This window comes from Cherax quadricarinatus, chromosome 21 (genome assembly GCF_038502225.1).
Source record: "Cherax quadricarinatus isolate ZL_2023a chromosome 21, ASM3850222v1, whole genome shotgun sequence".
NCBI lineage: Eukaryota > Metazoa > Arthropoda > Malacostraca > Decapoda > Parastacidae > Cherax > Cherax quadricarinatus.
In genome coordinates, this window is record NC_091312.1 from 35,931,832 (window position 1) to 35,951,831 (window position 20,000).

Consider the following 20,000-nt stretch of genomic DNA (forward strand, 5'->3'; position numbering starts at 1 on the left):
CATGAAAGAATCAAGGAGACATCCCCAGACATAATAGCACTCACAGAAACAAAACTCACCAGAATAATAACAGATTCAATCTTTGCATCTGGATATCAAAACCTCAATAAAGACAGAGGGAGGAGAGGGGGAGGAGTTGCACTGCTTATTAAAAACCAGTGGGGTTTTGAGAAAATGGAAGGAATGGATGGCACGGGCGAAAGGGACTACTTAGTAGGAACAATCCAGTCTGAGGGACATAAGGTGATAATTGCAGTAATGTACAACCCACCACAGAACTGCAGGAGGCCAAGAGAAGAATACGATGAGAGCAACAGAGCAATGGTCGACACACTAGCCGTGGTGGCCAGGGAAGCACACATGGGGGGAGCAAAGTTACTAGTTATGGGTGATTTCAATCACAAGGAGATTGACTGGGAAAACCTGGAGCCCCATGGGGGTCCCGAAACATGGAGAGCCAAGGTGATGGATGTGGTACTGGAAAACCTCATGCATTAACATGTTAGAGACACTACCAGAGAGAGAGGAGAGGATGAACCAGCAAGACTGGACCTTGTATTCACCTTGAGTAGTTCGGACATCGAGGATATCATGTATGAAAGGCCCCTGGGTGCTAGTGATCATGTGGTTCTGTGCTTCGACTACATAGTTGAGCTCCAAGTGGAGAGAGTAGCAGGAATAGGTTTGGAAAAACCAAACTACAAAAGGGGGAGCTACTCAGGCATGAGGAACTTCCTTCAAGACATTCAGTGTGAGAGGGAACTGACAGGAAAACCAGTACAAGAAATGATGGACTATGTGGCAACAAAATGCAAGGAGGCAGAGGAGAGGTTTGTTCCCAAGGGAAACAGAAATAATGGGAAAAATAGAACGAGTCCTTGGTTCACCCAAATGTGTAGGGAGGCAAAAACTAGGTGTACTAAAGAATGGAAAAGGTATGGAAGACAGAGAACTCAGGAAAATAAAGAGATTAGCCGAAGAGCCAGAAACGAATATGCACAGATAAGAAGGGAGGCTCAGCGACAATATGAAAATGACATAGCATCGAAAGTCAAGACTGACCCGAAGCTGTTGTACAGCCACATCAGGAGGAAAACAACAGTCAAGGACCAGGTAATCAGACTGAGGAAGGGTGATGGGGAGTTCACAAGAAACCACCGAGAGGTATGTCAGGATCTCAACACGAGATTTAAAGAAGTATTTACAGTGGAAACCAGTAGGACTCCAGGAAATCAGAACAGAAGGGTACACCAGCAAGTGCTGGATGAGGTACATGTAACCAAGGAGGTGGTGGAGGAGTTGCTATGCGAACTTGACACCTCAAAGGCGGTGGGACCAGACAGCATCTCTCCATGGGTCCTTAAAGAGGGAGCAGAGATACTGTGTTTGCCATTAACAAAGATCTTCAACACATCATTTGAAACTGGGCAACTCCCTGAGGTATGGAAGATGGCAAATGTAGTCCCAATTTTTAAAAAGGGAGACAGACACGAGGCACTAAACTACAGACCTGTATCACTAACGTGTATAGTATGCAAGGTCATGGAGAAGATCATCAGGAGGAGAGTGGTGGAGCACCTGGAAAGAAACAAGTGTATAATTGACAACCAGCACGGTTTCAGGGAAGGAAAATCCTGTGTCACAAACCTACTAGAGTTTTATGACAAGGTGACAGAAGTAAGACAAGAGAGAGAGGGGTAGATCGACTGCATTTTTTTGGACTGCAAGAAGGCCTTCGACACAGTTCCTCACGAGAGGTTACTGCAAAAGCTAGAGGATCAGGCACACATAACAGGAAAGGCACTGCAGTGGATCAGAGAATACCTGACAGGGAGGCAACGAGTCATGGTATGTGACGAGGTGTCAGAGTGGGCGCCTGTGACAAGCGGAGTTCCACAGGGGTCAGTCCTAGGACCTGTGCTGTTTTTGGTATATGTGAACGACATAACGGAAGGGATAGACTCAGAAGTGTCCTTGTTTGCAGATAATGTGAAGTTAATGAGAAGAATCAAATCGGATGAGGATCAGGCAAGACTACAAAGAGACCTGGACAGGCTACAAGCCTGGTCCAGCAACTGGCTCCTTGAGTTTAACCCTGCCAAATGCAAAGTCATGAAGATTGGGGAAGGGCAAAGAAGACCGCAGACACAATATAGTTTAGATGGCCAAAGACTGCAAACCTCACTCAAGGAAAAAGATCTGGGGGTGAGTATAACACCGAGCATATCTCCTGAGGCGCACATCAATCAGATAACTGCTGCAGCATACGGGCGCCTGGCAAACCTACGGATAACGTTCCGATACCTCAGTAAGGATTCGTTCAAGACTCTGTATACCATTTACGTCAGGCCCATACTGGAGTATGCAGCACCTGTTTGGAATCCACACCTAGCCAAGCACGTCAAGAAATTGGAGAAAGTGCAAATGTTTGCAACAAGACTAGTCCCAGAGCTACGGGGATTGTCCTACGAAGAGAGGTTGAGGGAAATCAGCCTGGCGACACTGGAGGACAGGAGGGTCAGGGGAGACATGATAACGACATATAAAATACTGCGCAGAATAGACAAGGTGGACAAAGACGGGATGTTCCAGAGAAGGGACACAGAAACAAGGGGTCACAATTGGAGGTTGAAGACTCAGATGAATCAAAGGGATTTTAGGAAGTATTTCTTCAATCATAGAGTTGTCAGGCCGTGGAATAGCCTAGAAAGTGACGTAGTGGAGGCGGGAACCATACATAGTTTTAAGGCGAGGTATGATAAAGCTCATGGGGCAGGGAGAGAGAGGACCTAGTAGCAATCAGCGAAGAGGCGGGGCCAGGAGCTATGAATCGACCCCTGCAACGACGAATAGGTGAGTACACACACACACACACGCGCGCGCGCGCGCACGGACAGACATATACACACACACACACACATGGGGGCCAAGAAACGTGGAGGGCTAAGATGATGGAGGTGGTACTGGAAAACCTCATGTACCAATATGTAAGGGACATTACCAGAGAAAGAAAGGAGAGAATGAACCAGCGAAACTGGACCTAGTAGTGCAGATATTGAGAACATCACATATGAAAGACCCCTGGAGGCCAGTGATCATGTGGTTTTAAGCTTCGAATACGTAGTAGAGTTACCAGTGGAGGGAGGAGCAGGAAGGACTGGACGAATGAAGCCGAACTACAAGAAAGGGGACTAGGCAAGCATGAAGAACTTCTTCAACGGGGTTCAGTGGGACAGAGAACTGGCAGAGAAATCAATAGACGAGATGATGGAATATGTGACAGTATGCAGGGAAGCTGAGGAGAGGTTTGTACCCAAGGATAACAGGAATAACTAAAATGCCAGGATGAGTCCGTGGTTCACCCAAAGGTACAGGGAGGACAAAACCAAGTGTGCAAGGGAATGGAAGAAGTATAGAAGGCAAAGGACCCAGGAGAATTAGGAGGCCAGTCGTAGAGCCAGAAATGAATATGCACAGGTAAGACGCGAGGCCCAAAGGCAATATGAGAATGACATAGCAGCGAGAGCCAATTCTGAACCAAAACTGTTGTACAGCCACATCAGGAGGAATACAACAGTCAAGCACCAGGTAATCAGGATGAGGAAGGAAGGAGGGGAGGTCACAAAAAACTAATATCGAAACAGGACGTCTACCGGCAGTGTGGAAGACAGCAAATGTAGTCCCAATTTTTAAAAAAGGAGACAGACACGAAGCATTGAACTACAGACCAGTGTCACTAACGTGTGTAGTATGCAAGGTCATGAAGAAAATTATGAACGACAACCAACATGGTTGCATGGATGGGAAATCCTGCATCACAAACCTACTGGAGATCTATGACAGGGTGATGGCAGTAAGACAAGAGAGAGAGGGGTGGGTAGATTGCATTTTCTTGGACTGTAGGAAGGCGTTTGACACAGTTCCACACAAGAGATTGGTGCAGAAGCCGGAGGACCAAGCAGGGGTAACAGGGAAGGCACTACAGTGGATCAGGGAGTACCCGTCAGGAAGACAACAGCGAGTCATGGTACGTGGCGAGGTGTCAGAGTGGGCGCTGGTAACGAGCGGGGTGCCACAGGGATCAGTCCTAGGACCGGTGCTGTTTTTGGTATTTGTGAACATGATGGAAGGAAAAGACTCCGTAGTGTCCCTGTTTGCAGATGATGTGAAGTTGATGAAAATAATTTAATCGGACGAAGACCAGGCAGAACTACAGAGGGAACTGGACAGACTGCAGGCCTTTTCCAGAAACTGACTCCTGGATTTCAGCCCCACCAAGTGCAAAATCATGAAGATTGGGGAAGGGCAAAGAAGACCACAGACGGATTACAGTCTAGGGGGCCAGAGCCTACAAATCTCACTCAAGGAAAAGGATGTTGGTGTGAGTGTAACACCGGGATCATTATCTGAGGCGCACATCAACCAAATATCTGCTGCAGCATACGGGCGCCTGGCAAACCTAAGAACAGCATTTCGACATCTAAATAAGGAGTCATTCAGGACCCTGTACACTGTGTACGTTAGGCCCATATTGGAATATGCAGCGCCAGTTGGGAACCCTCACCTGGTCAAGCAGTCCCAGAGCTAAGGGGTATGTCCTACGAGGAGAGGTTAAGGGAAATCGATCTGACGACACGAAGACAGGAGAGTTAGGGGGGGATATGATAACGACTTATAAAATACTGAGAGGTATAGACAAGGTGGACAGAGACAGGATGTTCCAGAGATGGGACACAGCAACGAGGGGTCACAGTTTGAAGTTGAAGATTAAGATTGAACTACAGGGATGTTAGGAAGTATTTCTTCAGTCACAGGGTTGTCAGGAAGTGGAATAGCTTGGGTAGTGATGTAGTGGAGGCAAGTTCCATACATAGCTTTAAGAAGTATGATAAAGTTCACGGAGCGGGAAGATTGACCGGGTAGCGGCCAGGTGAAGAGGCGGGGCCAGGAGCTGTGAATCGATCCCCGCAACCACAACTAGGTGAGTACACACACACACACACACACAGGCCTGTTAGCATGCTCGTGGGCCAGTGTTACCAAGTCAGTTATCACGGTGTTTCGTAATGTTTTACTCAGAATAAAGTAACTTGCATATAACCCACTTTAAAGCAATTGCAGTATGCACGTACAAATCATAACCATGTTCAACAATTACAACACATACAGATACTGCTCCGATACATACAGTCCTCGAGCATGCTGCGCCGGTGTGCAGCCACACCTATTAAGTTTATAATATAAACTAGAGAAAGTACTCATATTTAACTCACTTGGTACCGGAACCAAGAAACGAAAGCTAGGAAGACCTATCACCTTACTAACTCTCCCACCTTCATCACCCAACTCCACACTCGACCAACATTCTTCTCTTGGTTATATCTGTACTCCCCCTCCCTGTCTTTCTCCCCCCTCCCCCTCCCCCTTCTCTCGTTCGTGTAGCACTGATCTGCCCGCCCTTTCCTCACCGTCCATCTCCCGGAAGCTGAGGCTTCTCCATCCGTTTTCTAAAGTTTTGAAGTAGCAGCTGCTCCAATGGGTCCTCAGATTGTTGCTCGTATCTTCTCTACCTATTATATTTTGCCAGTGTTTAGCTCTAGCTCCCGGGGCCGTTGTTTTCGAGAGATTAACGTGGTGTGCAAATGTCTCGTTTGCATTTGAATCCGTGTAAGAATTGAGCATCTTTTGTGTTGTGCAGAGTTTAGTTTATTTCTTGCTACCTTTTACCCTGTAGACTTTCTTGCGCCTCTTATTAAAACTACTTTGGGCATATAGATAAATGGTTCAGAGGACCAATAAGTTGATAAATGATTCCTTGAATTATTTATTTGCATTCCTGTCGAACACAGCAACGTCTTGGAAGCTTGATACAGGGAATTCTTCGCTTGCCTAACCTGTTGGCTTGACCTACTTCCACCTGTGGTTTTGTCCAAGGTGACACCGCCTGCGACTGCTTCACCTCACCTGTCTGCAGTATATAAGCCCCTTCGCTCATATGCTGTATTCTTAATTATATTGATAGACTGATTACATCACCTCCAGGCTGAGGGACTGATTACCTCTGACCCCTTCTGATCTTCAACCCTTCGTATTTGTATTGGACTGTTGAGGCCACTGTATGGCACAACGTTTCCACAATAAAGATACCCAAGTGTTGCACATGTTTGTAATTTATCAATACTTTGGGTGTTCAGCTTCCATCGGTCCCATCGTTCTGGTCTCCCGTGGCAAATAATCTATCCTGATATTGTCTTCTTAATTCACTTCAGGAGACGGGTCTTCTTCATTTCGTGATTTATTGTCGTTCTTCGATAATCGTCTCTGACGGGTCACCCCCTTCCTTTGCCAGTTTTTTTTTTTAATTTCTTTACCTGAAAGACACCTGAAGGCCATTCGGGGTCATCGTCCTCGCGGCCCGGTCCCAGACCAGACCTCCTGATATATGGCCTGATCAACGTAGGCACGTCAGTGTGGTTAATTAGGAACTCTCTTGAGAGAGTGAGATACCTTTGTGAGGTTCAGTAATTCATCTTCTGCAGAGGAAGCATCTTTCTAGCTTACATCTTTTCTTCTCGTTAAAGGCTGATGTATCTTACAGAGTTGCACTCATAAGTATAAGCTTTGAAGAGGCACATTTTCCAGTTTCTTACTATAACTAGTAACCGTTTAGTCTTCAAATTTCCAGCAATGCTTGTAGAATGCCTCTCCAGATTGGCTTCAAACTCTTAGCTATGATAGGCATTCCTCAGAAATAGGTTCACTTTGGTTTTTGGGCTGAAAATCTCTTAATTTGTTAGTTTTGTTAAACAAATTGGTTTTTATGCAATATGTAGAAAATACCTCTTGTCATTAACTTCAATCTCTAATTTTTACGTATCTTAATTAGTTACATATTTGGATTGATATTGGCCTGTATAGATGCCAATTTTTCTTGAAACCGTCATCTGGGAACTGTGTTACGCAGCTTTGTGAGGGTGCCAAGTACAATGTTTTACTTCAGCATCTCTACTGTCCTTGTCTCGTAGCTATAACCTCTCTACTGTCCTTGTCTCGTAGCTATAACCTCTCTACTGTCCTTGTCTCGTAGCTATAACCTCTCTACTGTCCTTGTCTCGCAGCTATAACATCTCTACTGTCCTTGTCTCGTAGCTATAACCTCTCTACTGTCCTTGTCTCGTAGCTATAACCTCTCTACTGTCCTTGTCTCGTAGCTATAACCTCTCTACTGTCCTTGTCTCGTAGCTATAACCTCTCTACTGTCCTTGTCTCGTAGCTATAACCTCTCTACTGTCCTTGTCTCGTAGCTTTAACCTCTCTACTGTCCTTGTCTCGTAGCTTTAACCTCTCCACTGTCCTTGTCTCGTGGCTTTAACCTCTCTGTCCTTGTCTCGTAGCTTTAACACCTCTAATGTCCTTTTCTCGTAACTTTAACCTCTCTACTGTCCTTGTCTCGTAGCTTTAACCTCTCTACTGTCTTTGCCTCGTAGCTTTAACCTCTCTACTGTCCTTGTCTCGTAGCTTTAACCTCTCTACTGTCCTTGTCTCGTAGCTTCAACCTCTCTACTGTCCTTGTCTCGTAGCTTCAACCTCTCTACTGTCCATGCCTCGTAGCTCGAATGTATGGAAATTCAGGTTTCTTAAAGAAGTCAAGTGTTTATCTTGTAGGATTGTTGGGAATTTGAGATAGAAAATAATTGCTAAAACAGGATATTTCGAGTTCATCGAGGAAGATTGTGCTGGGCTTACGAGATATGGAGACACCTTTCACGGATAGCACAGCGACCTAAATGAGTCTAGCTGGCAGGTGAACTGTGTCAAAAGTATTTTTGGAGATAAGAAAGGTTCGTCTATCCATTCCTCTACGTCTTGTTTTATCTTTGTGTGTACGTATGCCAATATCATAATCTAGATAAGTGGAAGAGGATCATTTAATTCTCTTAGGAGTGTTTTCAGAAGGAATTTGACTCCCAGGAAGAGGATGCGGTGAAGCAGTTCAGGATAAGTGTTTGAGAGAAAGGTAAACCATTGGGCGATTGTATTGAGTTTTTCTTCTTTGGGTCATTTAGATCCTGGCATAGAGCAGTTAGATGGAAGTTGATCCCAAAAGCTAGGTGCGACGCAGTATGATTTTAAGTGAATTGTTCCAACTCTTAAGACAGGAGTTGTGAGAGTGAACATTCCATCAGCAACGGAGCATGAAGTGTATAATAATTCCGGAACGATGAAACGTGCAAGTACTCACCTGATAAGTTTTAATGTCTTAAGCTACATACCGTTAGGTGTTTGGTGTATTGGAGGCCAAGTACTCAGAATAAGGGCCAAGGGCAAGCCTTGCTCATGGCAGCGTGGAGAGGCGAGGGAGTGACGTCAGGGAGAGTATTGTATGTCAGCCAGACCTGTTCAGCACACACCTGCACCTTGACTCCTGCTGCGCCTTCCTTCACAGTTATAGCAAGTATGAGTCTGACTACGCCTGTTTAGAGGAAATTAATAATTCTCAGATAGTATGTACGTCGTCGTCTCAGTTAGTTTTACACAGATAAGAAACATACTGGAACAACCTATCTACCAGTTGCATTATTGCACAATACTGAGTCAGTTACGATTTTGTTTAAAATATAAAATATCGTCACAAACCTAAAACTTTCAAGATTGTTTATGTATGCATACAAAAATTTATAACAATCATATAGTGGCTCTGCGCTGCTCTCTTGTGCTGTGTATATTAGTGACTGGTTTTCAGTGTTTCTACTCTGGCAGTTGAGCCAGAGGTCAAGCTTTCCTGGTGACCTTGCGCATCTATCAAGTTCGTGTTCTTCGTGGCCCTTAGGCTACTTAGCCAATGCAGACTGTCTAATCAGGGACATATGAAATGAACTTGTCCAATACACTTTTAAGATTTATCTTTTGTTTCGGCAAAATCTCTTGTATTGTCTGCTAGAAGGTCAGAGATTTGTGTGTTTTGTTTGCATACCGTATTCTGCACATTACTTGCTCAACTATTTTATTATTTTTGTGTACAGATTGTGAGCCTCAAAGTATCTGCCATGATTAGAATTATGATATATTATTTATCTTCTAGAAAGTACATTCAGTTTTTTTTACACATCAGTTTTAGAGACTAAGAGCTGCTTTCTTACCTCAGCTCATTTCAAAGACCAGCATTGTCTGAGGTATACTACCACCTCTCAGGATGCAACCCACAATACAGTCGGTTAACCCCCAGATACGTACCTACTTACTGCTAGGTGAACAAGGGCAGCAGGTGTAAGGAAACATGCCCAATGTTTCCAACCGGCCGGGGATCGAACCACGGACGTTCAGTATGTGAGCTAGATGCGTTACCAACCAAGAGGATCCCTATTTTAACTGATTTTTTGCTGTGTTGCCTTCGAGTATTTTGAATGAGAGAGCACGAGTGTTGTGACGTCTGACTCATGAATGAATTGCTGTTTTTGAAGGTTCTAGTGCACTGTAACAGAGGCTACGTTTCTTTGGTTGTGATACTTTCTAGCTAAGTGGATTCAGAAAGAACCTAAAAATTTTTCAAATGACTACATTATACAAAACGGAGTCTAGTTATTAAGATAAAAATAAACCAGCGGAGTAGTTGAAAGATTTAGGAATAATGTGTGACATTCTAGCACTGAAAGAACATAATTTAGCGAATACAGCCAAGGTCAACAAAATAACGAAATTTGTTCTGTGCTCACAGTAAACTTCAAATCTTGCGAAATATCCAAGTTTGATTATATATGAATATCATAGCGCCTCATAGCACTCGCAGTGTACTCAGTGGAACGAAGACAAGAGCTATAATTTGTATGTAGAAAATATTTCAAGCAAGGTCATCTACAGGAGACGATAATAACTTATCGGATTGAGAAATACTGGGGAAAGAGCTGAAGAAACTAAGTGAAAGGCATTGATGCCATAAATCTTATTAGAGAAGTGTGCTAACATCCGTAGTAGAGTTTAGCTTAGAGTGCTGGTAACTATGGTTACTACAGACAGTTAGAGTAGAGCAAGACATTAAGACTTTCTCTACTCGTCTGTATTACCCAGGAGTGTTCTCAGACACACTTTGTATTATCCAGGAATGTTGTCAGACACTTTGTATTATCCAGGAGTGTTGTCAGACACACTTTGTATTATCCAGGAGCTTAAGTAGGTGTGAAAGATGTAGATAGGGCGTTACTAGCTCGAGTAGGTGTGGGGGAGGGAAGGAGGGATGGCACATCTAGAACGTACAGGGGAGAGAGAGAGAGAAAGAGGTGGGGATATATATAGCTTACAGCTATAACAGCCTGGGCAAACGATGGCAGGATGCCTTTGCTTCTGAGAAAACACAAATGATGACGGTCTCTAGTCACCATGATGTTAGTGCTGGAGCAGCTCTTAAGAATGAATAGGAGAGTGTTTGAACCCGGGGATGAGGTGTATATCTTAGTTGTGAAATTTGATTCCAAACTGTCTATTAAGAGCCGCTTGCAAGAAGCTAATAGCACTACTGCATATCTCGTATATACCTGCTGGACAGTAGAGGCTGCACACCTCTGTACGAGGTACAAGTGCACTCACACATTGTGTATACTCCACTGTATTGATGTGCATGTTTCCACCTCTCCCAATTCTCATCTACAATTTCAGGGCAGAATAAAGAACCGAGCAAGACGACTTCTCTCGTTTAGACCCGGCCTGGATAGCTGTCATTTCAGCAGAGCCTTCAGCACCAAGATGTGGGCGGCCTTACTGTTATGTACAAGGCTGTTATTGTCAGGGTACAATACTTGGCTACACTTCTCAGGCGGCGAGAAGACAGCTTTTATACCACAAGACAGGCGATCAGTATCAATTACACTCTGGCTGCACCCTTCGAGAACATCACTTCAGACAACACTTCATCTAAGATCATTCATTTCTAGAATGACTCTAGTCTGGAACATGCTCATACAACATAACGTCTTTGATATAAAGTCAGTTGCGTGTTTTATAGCAATAAAAAGGTTTTCAAATTACCTTTATTTACAAGCACTTAGCTTCTAAATAAAGGTAGAACTTTTGACCTAACTCTGTGAAAACCCTTGTGTAAATGAGAGAGTGGAGAGGACATATCTAGCTAGTGAAAGCCTCGGGAACGGAGAAAAGGGCGGGCTTCTCGTGTAGGTTTGAGGTAGGGAGAGAAGGGAGATCTGAAGACTTAAAGGAGAGAGAGAATGTAGGTCTTCTAGTGTACATTAGCTTATTATGTTTGTGTGTGTGTATAAAGTAGGTATAAGCAGGTAGGGCATATCATGGTCGTGGCTCGCAACACTAGCTGGCAGTGGAGGAACAGTCCCACAAAAGAGAATTATTAAACCTCTGCAATAAATTCTTCTTAAGTCAGCAGCTTACTGAACCGACCAGACTGGAAAACAGCCTAGAGTCCCAGGGGTGGGAAACCGTTTTTATGTTGGAAGGCCACATTATAGTTATCTGTAATATAATAAGGCCTCATTCAAGAAATTTTGATTAGATATATTGCAAAATGTCGGTTATTTTGTAAAAAAAATAATTATTATATAATAACTTCAAGAAATGCCCTAGAAGACCGCAGGTTCCCCACCCCTGCGCCCTAGGGCATTATATTTACGAGCAATGAGGACCTAGTCTGAGACTAATCTCAGACCACAACATAATCTCGAAGTACAGACGTGCGTGCACATTATCCTGGGACAACGAAACGCGATCAGTCATGAAGGCAAATTCAACTAATTTAATTTCAACAAGAACAACATTAACTGGGACCAAATAAATCACGAACTTTACGAGATAGGCTGAGATGACGATACGACCACCGGTTTAAACCAGAGCCTCAGGAGGATGAGCGTACTAGTGTTTGAAGTATGCTCCAGACACACACTCCTATAGCAGTGGAGGAAATGCAAGAGAGATAAAGAGCGAGAGCGGGGGGGGGGGGCGCAGTAAGCAAAGACTACTGATAACAGATCTTAAGGCAGCAGACTCTCAAGCCCGAAAGAAAACTCTGGTTAGAAAAATGGAGAACATCGAGCACAAACTGATTGCATCACGTAGAGTCCAGGAGAGACAAGCGAAGAGCCATAAAAACCACTGATATTGCTCCATTTCATGAAGGTGGCAGTAAAGTGATTGCGAAAAAATATAGAAGAATAGCACTAATTTTACACAAAATCTTTTGACGCGTCTTAAGAATCAAGATTGCCAGTCACATGGAATCAGCAGTTGCATAATGAAGATTTGGTCTTGGATGTACTGAAGACAGGGTAAATGCCGATGTAGTGTACACTGTTTTTTGCAAAAGCATTTGACAAGTGCGACCATGGTGTGATAATTCACAAAAGGAAAAAACTGGAGATGTGGGCAGATGGATATTTAATTTCTTAACAAATGGAACCCAGAGAGTGAATTCGGAGGCTGCCACAGTAAAAAGCTGTGTTCTTCAAGGCGCTGTACTTGCCCCACTTCCGTTTCTCATTCTTATATCCGACATCGACAAGGATATTTATCATAGCACCGTAACAGCCTTTACTGGTAACTGTAAATTCTCTGAGAGTGGTATCCATCGAAGACACAGCAGATCTTCAAGTGCATATTAGTCAAGTCTTCCAGTGGTCCTCAGACAATAATATGATGTTTAACGAGGACAGGTTTCTCTTGCTTCGCTATGGAAGAAAGGAGGAAATATAAACTAACAGAGTAAAGGACAAACTCTAGAGCGAAAGTTACACGTGCAAGGCTTGGAAGTAATTATATAATAATAATATAATATCTTTATTTACTACAAGTACATGTAAAAGGTATAGTCCTAGCTGACATCAATGACATACTGCTATATAGAAAGTCGCTTGTTATGCAGAACATTTCCCGCAACTTAGGTCAGTTTTGTCCCAGGATGTGACCCACACCAGTCCACTAACACCCAGGTACCCATTTTACTGATGGGTGAACATAGACACCCGGTGTAAGGAAACGCCTCCCATGTTTCCACCCCTTCGCCAGGAATCGAACCCGGGCCCTCACCTTGTATAGCGAGAGCTTTCGCCACCAGGCTGCGGGGCACCCCCGAAATCCTCTCGAGGTATACACCCAGGTTGATGAGGCCTTGAACTACGGGAAGGTCCGGTCTTGGTCCGGGTCACGAGGGAGGTTTTATTGTCATATTCCATAACGCAAGATGGGACGCATACAAAGTTCGTATTGAAATCTAGCAGGTTGAGCTAGAAGACTTCAGTAGAGCAGTGAGAATAGAGGAGGAATGCTGAAGAAATGGGAGAGTGGGGAAGCGTGAGAGAGAAGTTCCCAGGGGAACATCCGCTGGGCAAGCAGTGTGTTGTTCACTGTGGCTACCATCACTAACAATAAATATTACTTCGCAGACCACTCACTGAGCACCGTCTGGTGCCTGAGCTCTGCAGTTTCTTCTCCCCAGCTCTTGTTGCTCCTCCCGCTTGTGTACTCTTCTTGTACACCGTTGAATTTACAAGGTAAGAGCTGTTATCCTACCTCTACTCATTTCATAACCCAGCCCAGTCTAAATAATGCTGCCCACCCCCAGGATGCAGATACTTCTTTAATGCTAGGTGAACAGGGATAACAAATGTTAAGGGTCTTGCCCATGTATCCTCATCTGCTTTGTTGTATCTCCATCCGATCTATTACGACGGATGTACAAGACATGTAACACATTTTGTTCGCACTAAACGCCTCACTGCTTTACACACCCAGCCACCTGTGTCATTTTTATATTTTATATACTAAGTAGTTAATTGTTGTTAATTTTTTATACCAGGTAGTTAATTATTGTTAATTTTATGTACTAGGTGGTTAATTGTTACATCTTATGTCACGAACTTAATTTGTCTTCACGAGGGAAGGTACAATTAGTCAAGCTGTGTTGCCTACGTTAGACTGCGTGCAGCTAGCATCAACAGCCTGACTGGTCAGGCCATCAACCAGGAGACGTTTTGGGACCGGGTAGCGGAACGATGATCCCGGAATCAGCAGTAGTTAGACCCGAGAACCTCACTCATACCATGGACACCCACCCACCTACCCTCACCTGAATACTTATATATCCTCATGGACACTCGCCCACCTACCCTCACGGACACCCATCCACCTACCCTCACGGACACCCACCCACCCTCACGAATACCCACATACCCTCATGGACAACCACATGCCCTCAGGGACAGCCACGTATCCTCAGGGACAGCCATGTATCCTCAGGGACAGCCACATACACTCACGGACACCCACATACCCTCACGGACAGCCACATACCCTCGTGGACAGCCACATAACCTCAGGGACAGCCACATACCCTCAGGGACAGCCATATACACTCAGGGACAGCCACATACCCTCAGGGACAGCCACATACCACAGCATCCTTCCATCATTTTCCTTAATTTAAATAATTAAGGATATTTTAGCTGTGTTATTGTATTGTTTTACTGAGTGTGATTTTTTTTTTACTTTTGGAAGTTGTAATATCATTATGACTCACGAAAATCATAATAACACTGAAGAATACGATTTTCGCGAGTCATTGACACACATTGCTGTATACTATCGGTCACCTTCAAAACAGACGAAATTGCACAGCTAGAAAACGTACACAGAACTTTCATAGCTCGTATAAATTGAGGCAAGCTCCTAAATTATTGGGGGCGCCTGAAATCTCTCGAAGTGTATTTTTTAGAACATAGGCGGGAAATATACATTGTAACATTCATCTAGAAGATTCTATAGGGATTGGCCCTAATCTGCACACCGAAATCACTACATATGAACACAAGAGGCTTGGCAGATGCTGCAAAATAACTCCGGTGAAAAGCAAGGAAGCGATGAGCACAGAGAAAGCCCATTAAGTGTAAAGAGACCACAACCCTTCAGTACCCTCCCTTCATGCATGAAGGGGAATTACCAAGAAACACCTGGTTGTCTTCAAGAGAGAACTCGACAGAATCCTCAACTCATTTACTGATGAAATTGGCTGTGGTGCATACGTTAGGCTGCAGGCGGCGGGCACCAACAGGTTGAATGCTCAGGCCAGCAACCAGGAGGCCTGGTCTGGGACCGGGCCGCGGGGGCGGTGACCTCCGGAAGCTGCTCCTGGTAACCTACAGATGTCACGTGAAGGGACTTAAGCTAGATCTCATCTCTGCCGTGTGGGTCAGATTCTGTTTTTAGAAACTTGCCATCAGAGTGGTGCCCATGCTGACTTCTAGTGTGTAGGAATACACACAGATGAATGACTTATTAAGACTGTGATCCAGTCCATGAGTTTGAACTCAGTCCATTCTGCGAGGACCGTCACTATGACGGTAAGGTCACTCACAAGATGAGTAGCGCGAACTCAATAAACTCATTCCTCGCCACATAATATATAAAAAAAAATCTGTGGTTGTTGGTGTTAGGTTCTTTTAGTGTGATTATGATTTATGATTATATAATTATTATAGAGAGAACTAGATAATCTTTTGATCCCATAGCTGTTTAAATGTTCCCTCCCTCCCTTCCATCTTGACGCGTCTTGATGTAAAACTTGTAAGAGTATAACTATGACTCATGCCTACAGGACCAGTGGGAGTGCATCGCGGGCCACACACATAAGGGCATCAACTTCCTCGAGCAGTACGGTCACTTCGTCAAGGAGAGATGCCAGATCGAGCTTGACTACGCCCGCGGCCTCAGGTAAGTCTCGTCTTAGTCCCGTGTTTATTGTATCAGGGAGAGAGAGAGAGAGAAAGTAAGGTGCCTTAGTCCCGTGTTTTTTGTATCAGGGAGAGAGAAAGTAAGGTAAGACTTTGTCCCGTATGTACTGTATCAGGGAGAGAGAGAGAAAGTTTGAAGTTATCTGTCTCTTCTTCTCAAATCAGACTTTTCATCGTTAGTTTCAAGTGAGTGTGCGACTAATACCATCAACATTTTGTTTAATATCTGACACCCATTAAGCCTTATAAAATGCATTTATTAAATTCACCAAAATACGCTCTTAGGAGAGGAACGTTACGATGACGTTTCCGTCGGTTCCTGGACCATTGTCATGTCACAACTGAGCAGAAAAAAGGCACTTACTGTATATAAAATCTGATTTCATATTAATTGAAAAGTTAATTTATTAATATTAATATTTTACATTTGTATTTCCAAAATACAAAAGGTAAGTATTTAATGTCATCAGAGATTTGCTAATAGAAGATTTGATACTATATATTTGGGATTCAGGTATGCCTATAAAGGAAAGTATAAATCTGAATCTTATTAAAGCTTGACACCCTAAAAGTTTCCTTATATGTGACTTGACTCTAGCGGAAATATTTAGTTTAATTTGTGGCGGCAGGAAATGTCATTGATCTTGTATGGCGGGGTGGGGGTGATGGGGGGGGGGACTGATCACCTTCATGGCTCCTTTTTGGCGGTCATGGTGATGCTATGGTAAACAACCACATACCCCTCAACACGCATCCACCTGCATACCCATCACCCACGCAGCCATTACCTACACACCCTGCATAGTATTATCTCAGGTCAGCATCACTAGTGATGCAGGTCTTAGTTATTGTACCTGTATCACATTGGAAAGTGTGCTGTCTCACACATCATTCTCACATTAACAAGTGACAGAAGATATTAAAATAGATAAATTTACAAAGCATAATTCACAGCTGGAAGTACATACATAGCGTCGCTACGAAGGTTAACCATACAGTTTGAATTATGCCATTGTTTAAATAATAGTTTTATATTTTTCTGTGATAAAATTACGTGTGTGAAGAAAAGGTCTGTAATGACAAACAAAATTGAGTACATCCGCTGTGTGCGGCAACCTTACTCTTGAAGGTAGTTGCTAGTGTCAGAAAAAGCTAGCTATGTTTCCCTTTCATATTCCATTACATGATGACGTTCTTGCACGATGTAATAAAATCTGTCAGAGTGAGCTGCGAGACTTCAGTAGGGCATTCCACTACTAGTTATACAGATCCGGCAACTATTCTTAGGTGGGAATTACCATCTATATGGATGGTACCAGATAGGTGGCGTGTACCGTGTACACTCATCTCTGAGAATGATCTATCGCACCAGGTAGTGTGTACAGTTATCTCTGAGGATGGTGTATCATACTAACTAGAACCAGGTAGAATGTACAGTCATTTCTGAGGATGGTCTGTCACACTACTAGGACCAGGTAGTGTGTACAGTTATCTCTGAGGATGGTCTGACACACTAGCTAGGACCAGGTAGTATGTACATTCATCTCAGAGGATGGTCTGTCACACTAACTAGGACCAGGTAATGTGTACGGATGTTAGGGGAGTCAGAGTGGCAAATATGTGGTTGCCAACACTTCCTTGAATAGTGCTTCGACATCTCTCGAGCCACACGCTGCACAACAACTCTCACACTTCCTCCTTCACACACCCTGATGTAACACAAACTTCCTGCAATCTTTTAATTTTATATCATGGAAGCTTAAATAGTGTTACAGCTTGTATGTTCAGAAGACTGTTGTCCATGCTCACCCATCAGTAAAATGGGTACCTGGAAGTTAATCGACTGGTGTGGGTCGCATCCTGGGACAATGACCTAATTTGCTCGAAATTCTCAGCATAACAAGCGGCTTTCTATGTAGTAGTATGTCACTGATGTCAGCTAGGACTATATACCTTGTACATGTACTTGTAGTAAATAGAGATATTAAAAAATATTAAATAAAAGACTGGCAATGCTCACCACATTGCATGTGTGATGATGTAAGTAAACATAGGGTGAGGTTGTAAGGGGGGGGGAAGATAAACATTATAATGTTGACCCCAACTTTCGCTCATCTTCCCACTCTCTGCACCTCTCAACACCATTACTCTTCCAAGCGTAAACATAAATGGATTTGAATTATATTCGGTTTCATTGTTTTAATCAATCTGATAAATAAATAAGCGAGCAGACTTGTCTCCGCAGAAGAATATGATGCAGATTTATAAAAGTATGTCAAGGGTTTGTGTAGATACCTCTGCGGGTTTAACCTAATCAACAGGAAAAGTTGGGCGTGTGACTTGCGTCTTAAAAATTCTGGCGGATGTCATATTGCAGAGCACTGACCTAGTAATTGATACGACTCTCTTGCAAACTCTCTAGTGAAACTTTTGAGCGCATCTTCAATGCCACGAATGTGTAGTAAAGACGAATGACTGACATTGCTAGAGATGATAAAAAATATAACATATAAGCCTGTATAATTAAAAGTGACTTTCTAATTGTTATTTATGCCATACGTACTCAGATGGTTTTTACATTGTGAGAAATTAATATTAAGCTAGAAATATATCAGGCGTCGGGCGATCTGGGAAAGGTATTCCTAGCCCCCTGTATGTCAGTGCACGCGAAGGAAATAGTGCAGAGTGCGTCATCCATAAGTTTCTAAAACAGTTAAATAAATATTAGCAATGAAGACGAAGGGAATCAGAAGAGGCACTCGCAAGTTATCACACGGAAACTGATATCCCAATTCTTCAATAAAAAAGGTAAATTAGGACATACACAGCCTATAACTGATTCAAACATTCCAATAAGAAACACCTTGGAAGCTAAACTAGAGAGGTATTCTCTTGTTATCTGGCGCTAATATCCTAAAATGCATCACATTATTTTGGAAGATGCTCAGAATTTGCATTTCAAGTTATCAGCGTTGAAGTCAGTCGAATAAAACATTTAGAAATTATCGTATGAAAACTAGTATTTAAATTTTTCTGGTTTCTTTCACGTCAAAAAGGCAAACTGGGACCTTGCACAGGCCAAAACCAATCCAAAATTTTCTCATAAGATTGACTAGCGTTTAAGATTTAAGTATCCAGCTAAGTAATTAAGTTTTATTTAAGGTTTGGGTACATAACATTAATTATTTGTAATGGTCTTAGGGCACACATGTTATGTGCACATGAAAGTACATTATGTAGACTTAGCCTACAGTAAGATAACCCGATAAAGTCAGTGTTACATATTTCTGATCAGTTGAGATATTCTAAACATATTTCATAGAAACCAGTTAACAAAACTGGTATATTAAACTAACACAAAGTAGTAACATCAGCTTTATAAGTAGTATACACGAGTGTTGAAATTTTAGAGCTAATCAAAAGAAGCTTTCTAAAGTTATCAGATTAAAAACAGACGAGGAGAGGAAAGGCTGCAAATGGAAGGAAACAAACTGCAATATTAGTCAGGTAAGTGGCTGCTTGAATGTAACTCCAGCACATTGTAGGTCATGAAGACCTGGGAAGAGGACAGAAGACTGGACACGGTGTATAGTCTCGGGAGACAGAGGTTGCAGATCTCTCTCAGAAAGACCTTGGGATGAGCAGGTGACTACCATCTCACCAGAGGCTCACATTACCCAGATAACATCTGTAGCTAATTCTCGCCTGGCAAATCTAAGAATGGTTTTCAGGAATATTAACAAGTCTTTCCGGGCACCCATCTAACAGTGTGCAGCACCACTATGAAACCCACACCTGAGGAAGCACGTTAAGAAATTGGAGAAAGTCTACCTGGAGTTTACTTGGAGGGTATACCGGGGATCAACGCCCCCGCGACGCAGCTCACGAGCAGTCCTCCCGGTGGATCAGGGCCTGCTAAACCAGGCTGTTACTGCTGGCCGCACGTAGTCCTAAGTACGAACCTCAGCCCGGCTGATCCGGCACCGACTTTAAGTATCAGTCCAACTCCCTCATGAAGGCTTTCCAGGGGCCAATTGGTAATTCCCCTTATGCATGGTAGGAGACTGTCGAACAGTCTTGGGCCCCGGTCACTTATGGTGTTTTCTCTTAGTGTACCACTAAGGGTATTTTGCACCGCCTGCCCAGTCTTCTACTCTCGTAGAGAGGGATTTCTGTGTGCAGATTCGGGACCATTCCTTCTAGGATTTTCCAAGTGTAGATTTTGATATATCTCACCTGCGTTCAGCAAGTGTTTCCGAG

At 43.4% G+C, this 20,000-nt stretch overlaps 1 protein-coding gene across 9 annotated transcripts in view; it reads left to right on the top strand.

Moving 5' to 3' along the window:
* The window catches only part of Cip4 (formin-binding protein 1-like Cip4), a 625,492-nt gene that overhangs the window by 385,516 nt on the left and 219,976 nt on the right, over window positions 1-20,000 (top strand). For all 9 annotated transcript variants that reach the window (XM_070087374.1, XM_070087375.1, XM_070087380.1 and 6 more), the window contains exon 2: window positions 15,605-15,720. In XM_070087374.1, coding sequence (XP_069943475.1) covers window positions 15,605-15,720 — 116 coding nt within the window. The remainder of the gene's footprint in view (window positions 1-15,604; window positions 15,721-20,000) is intronic.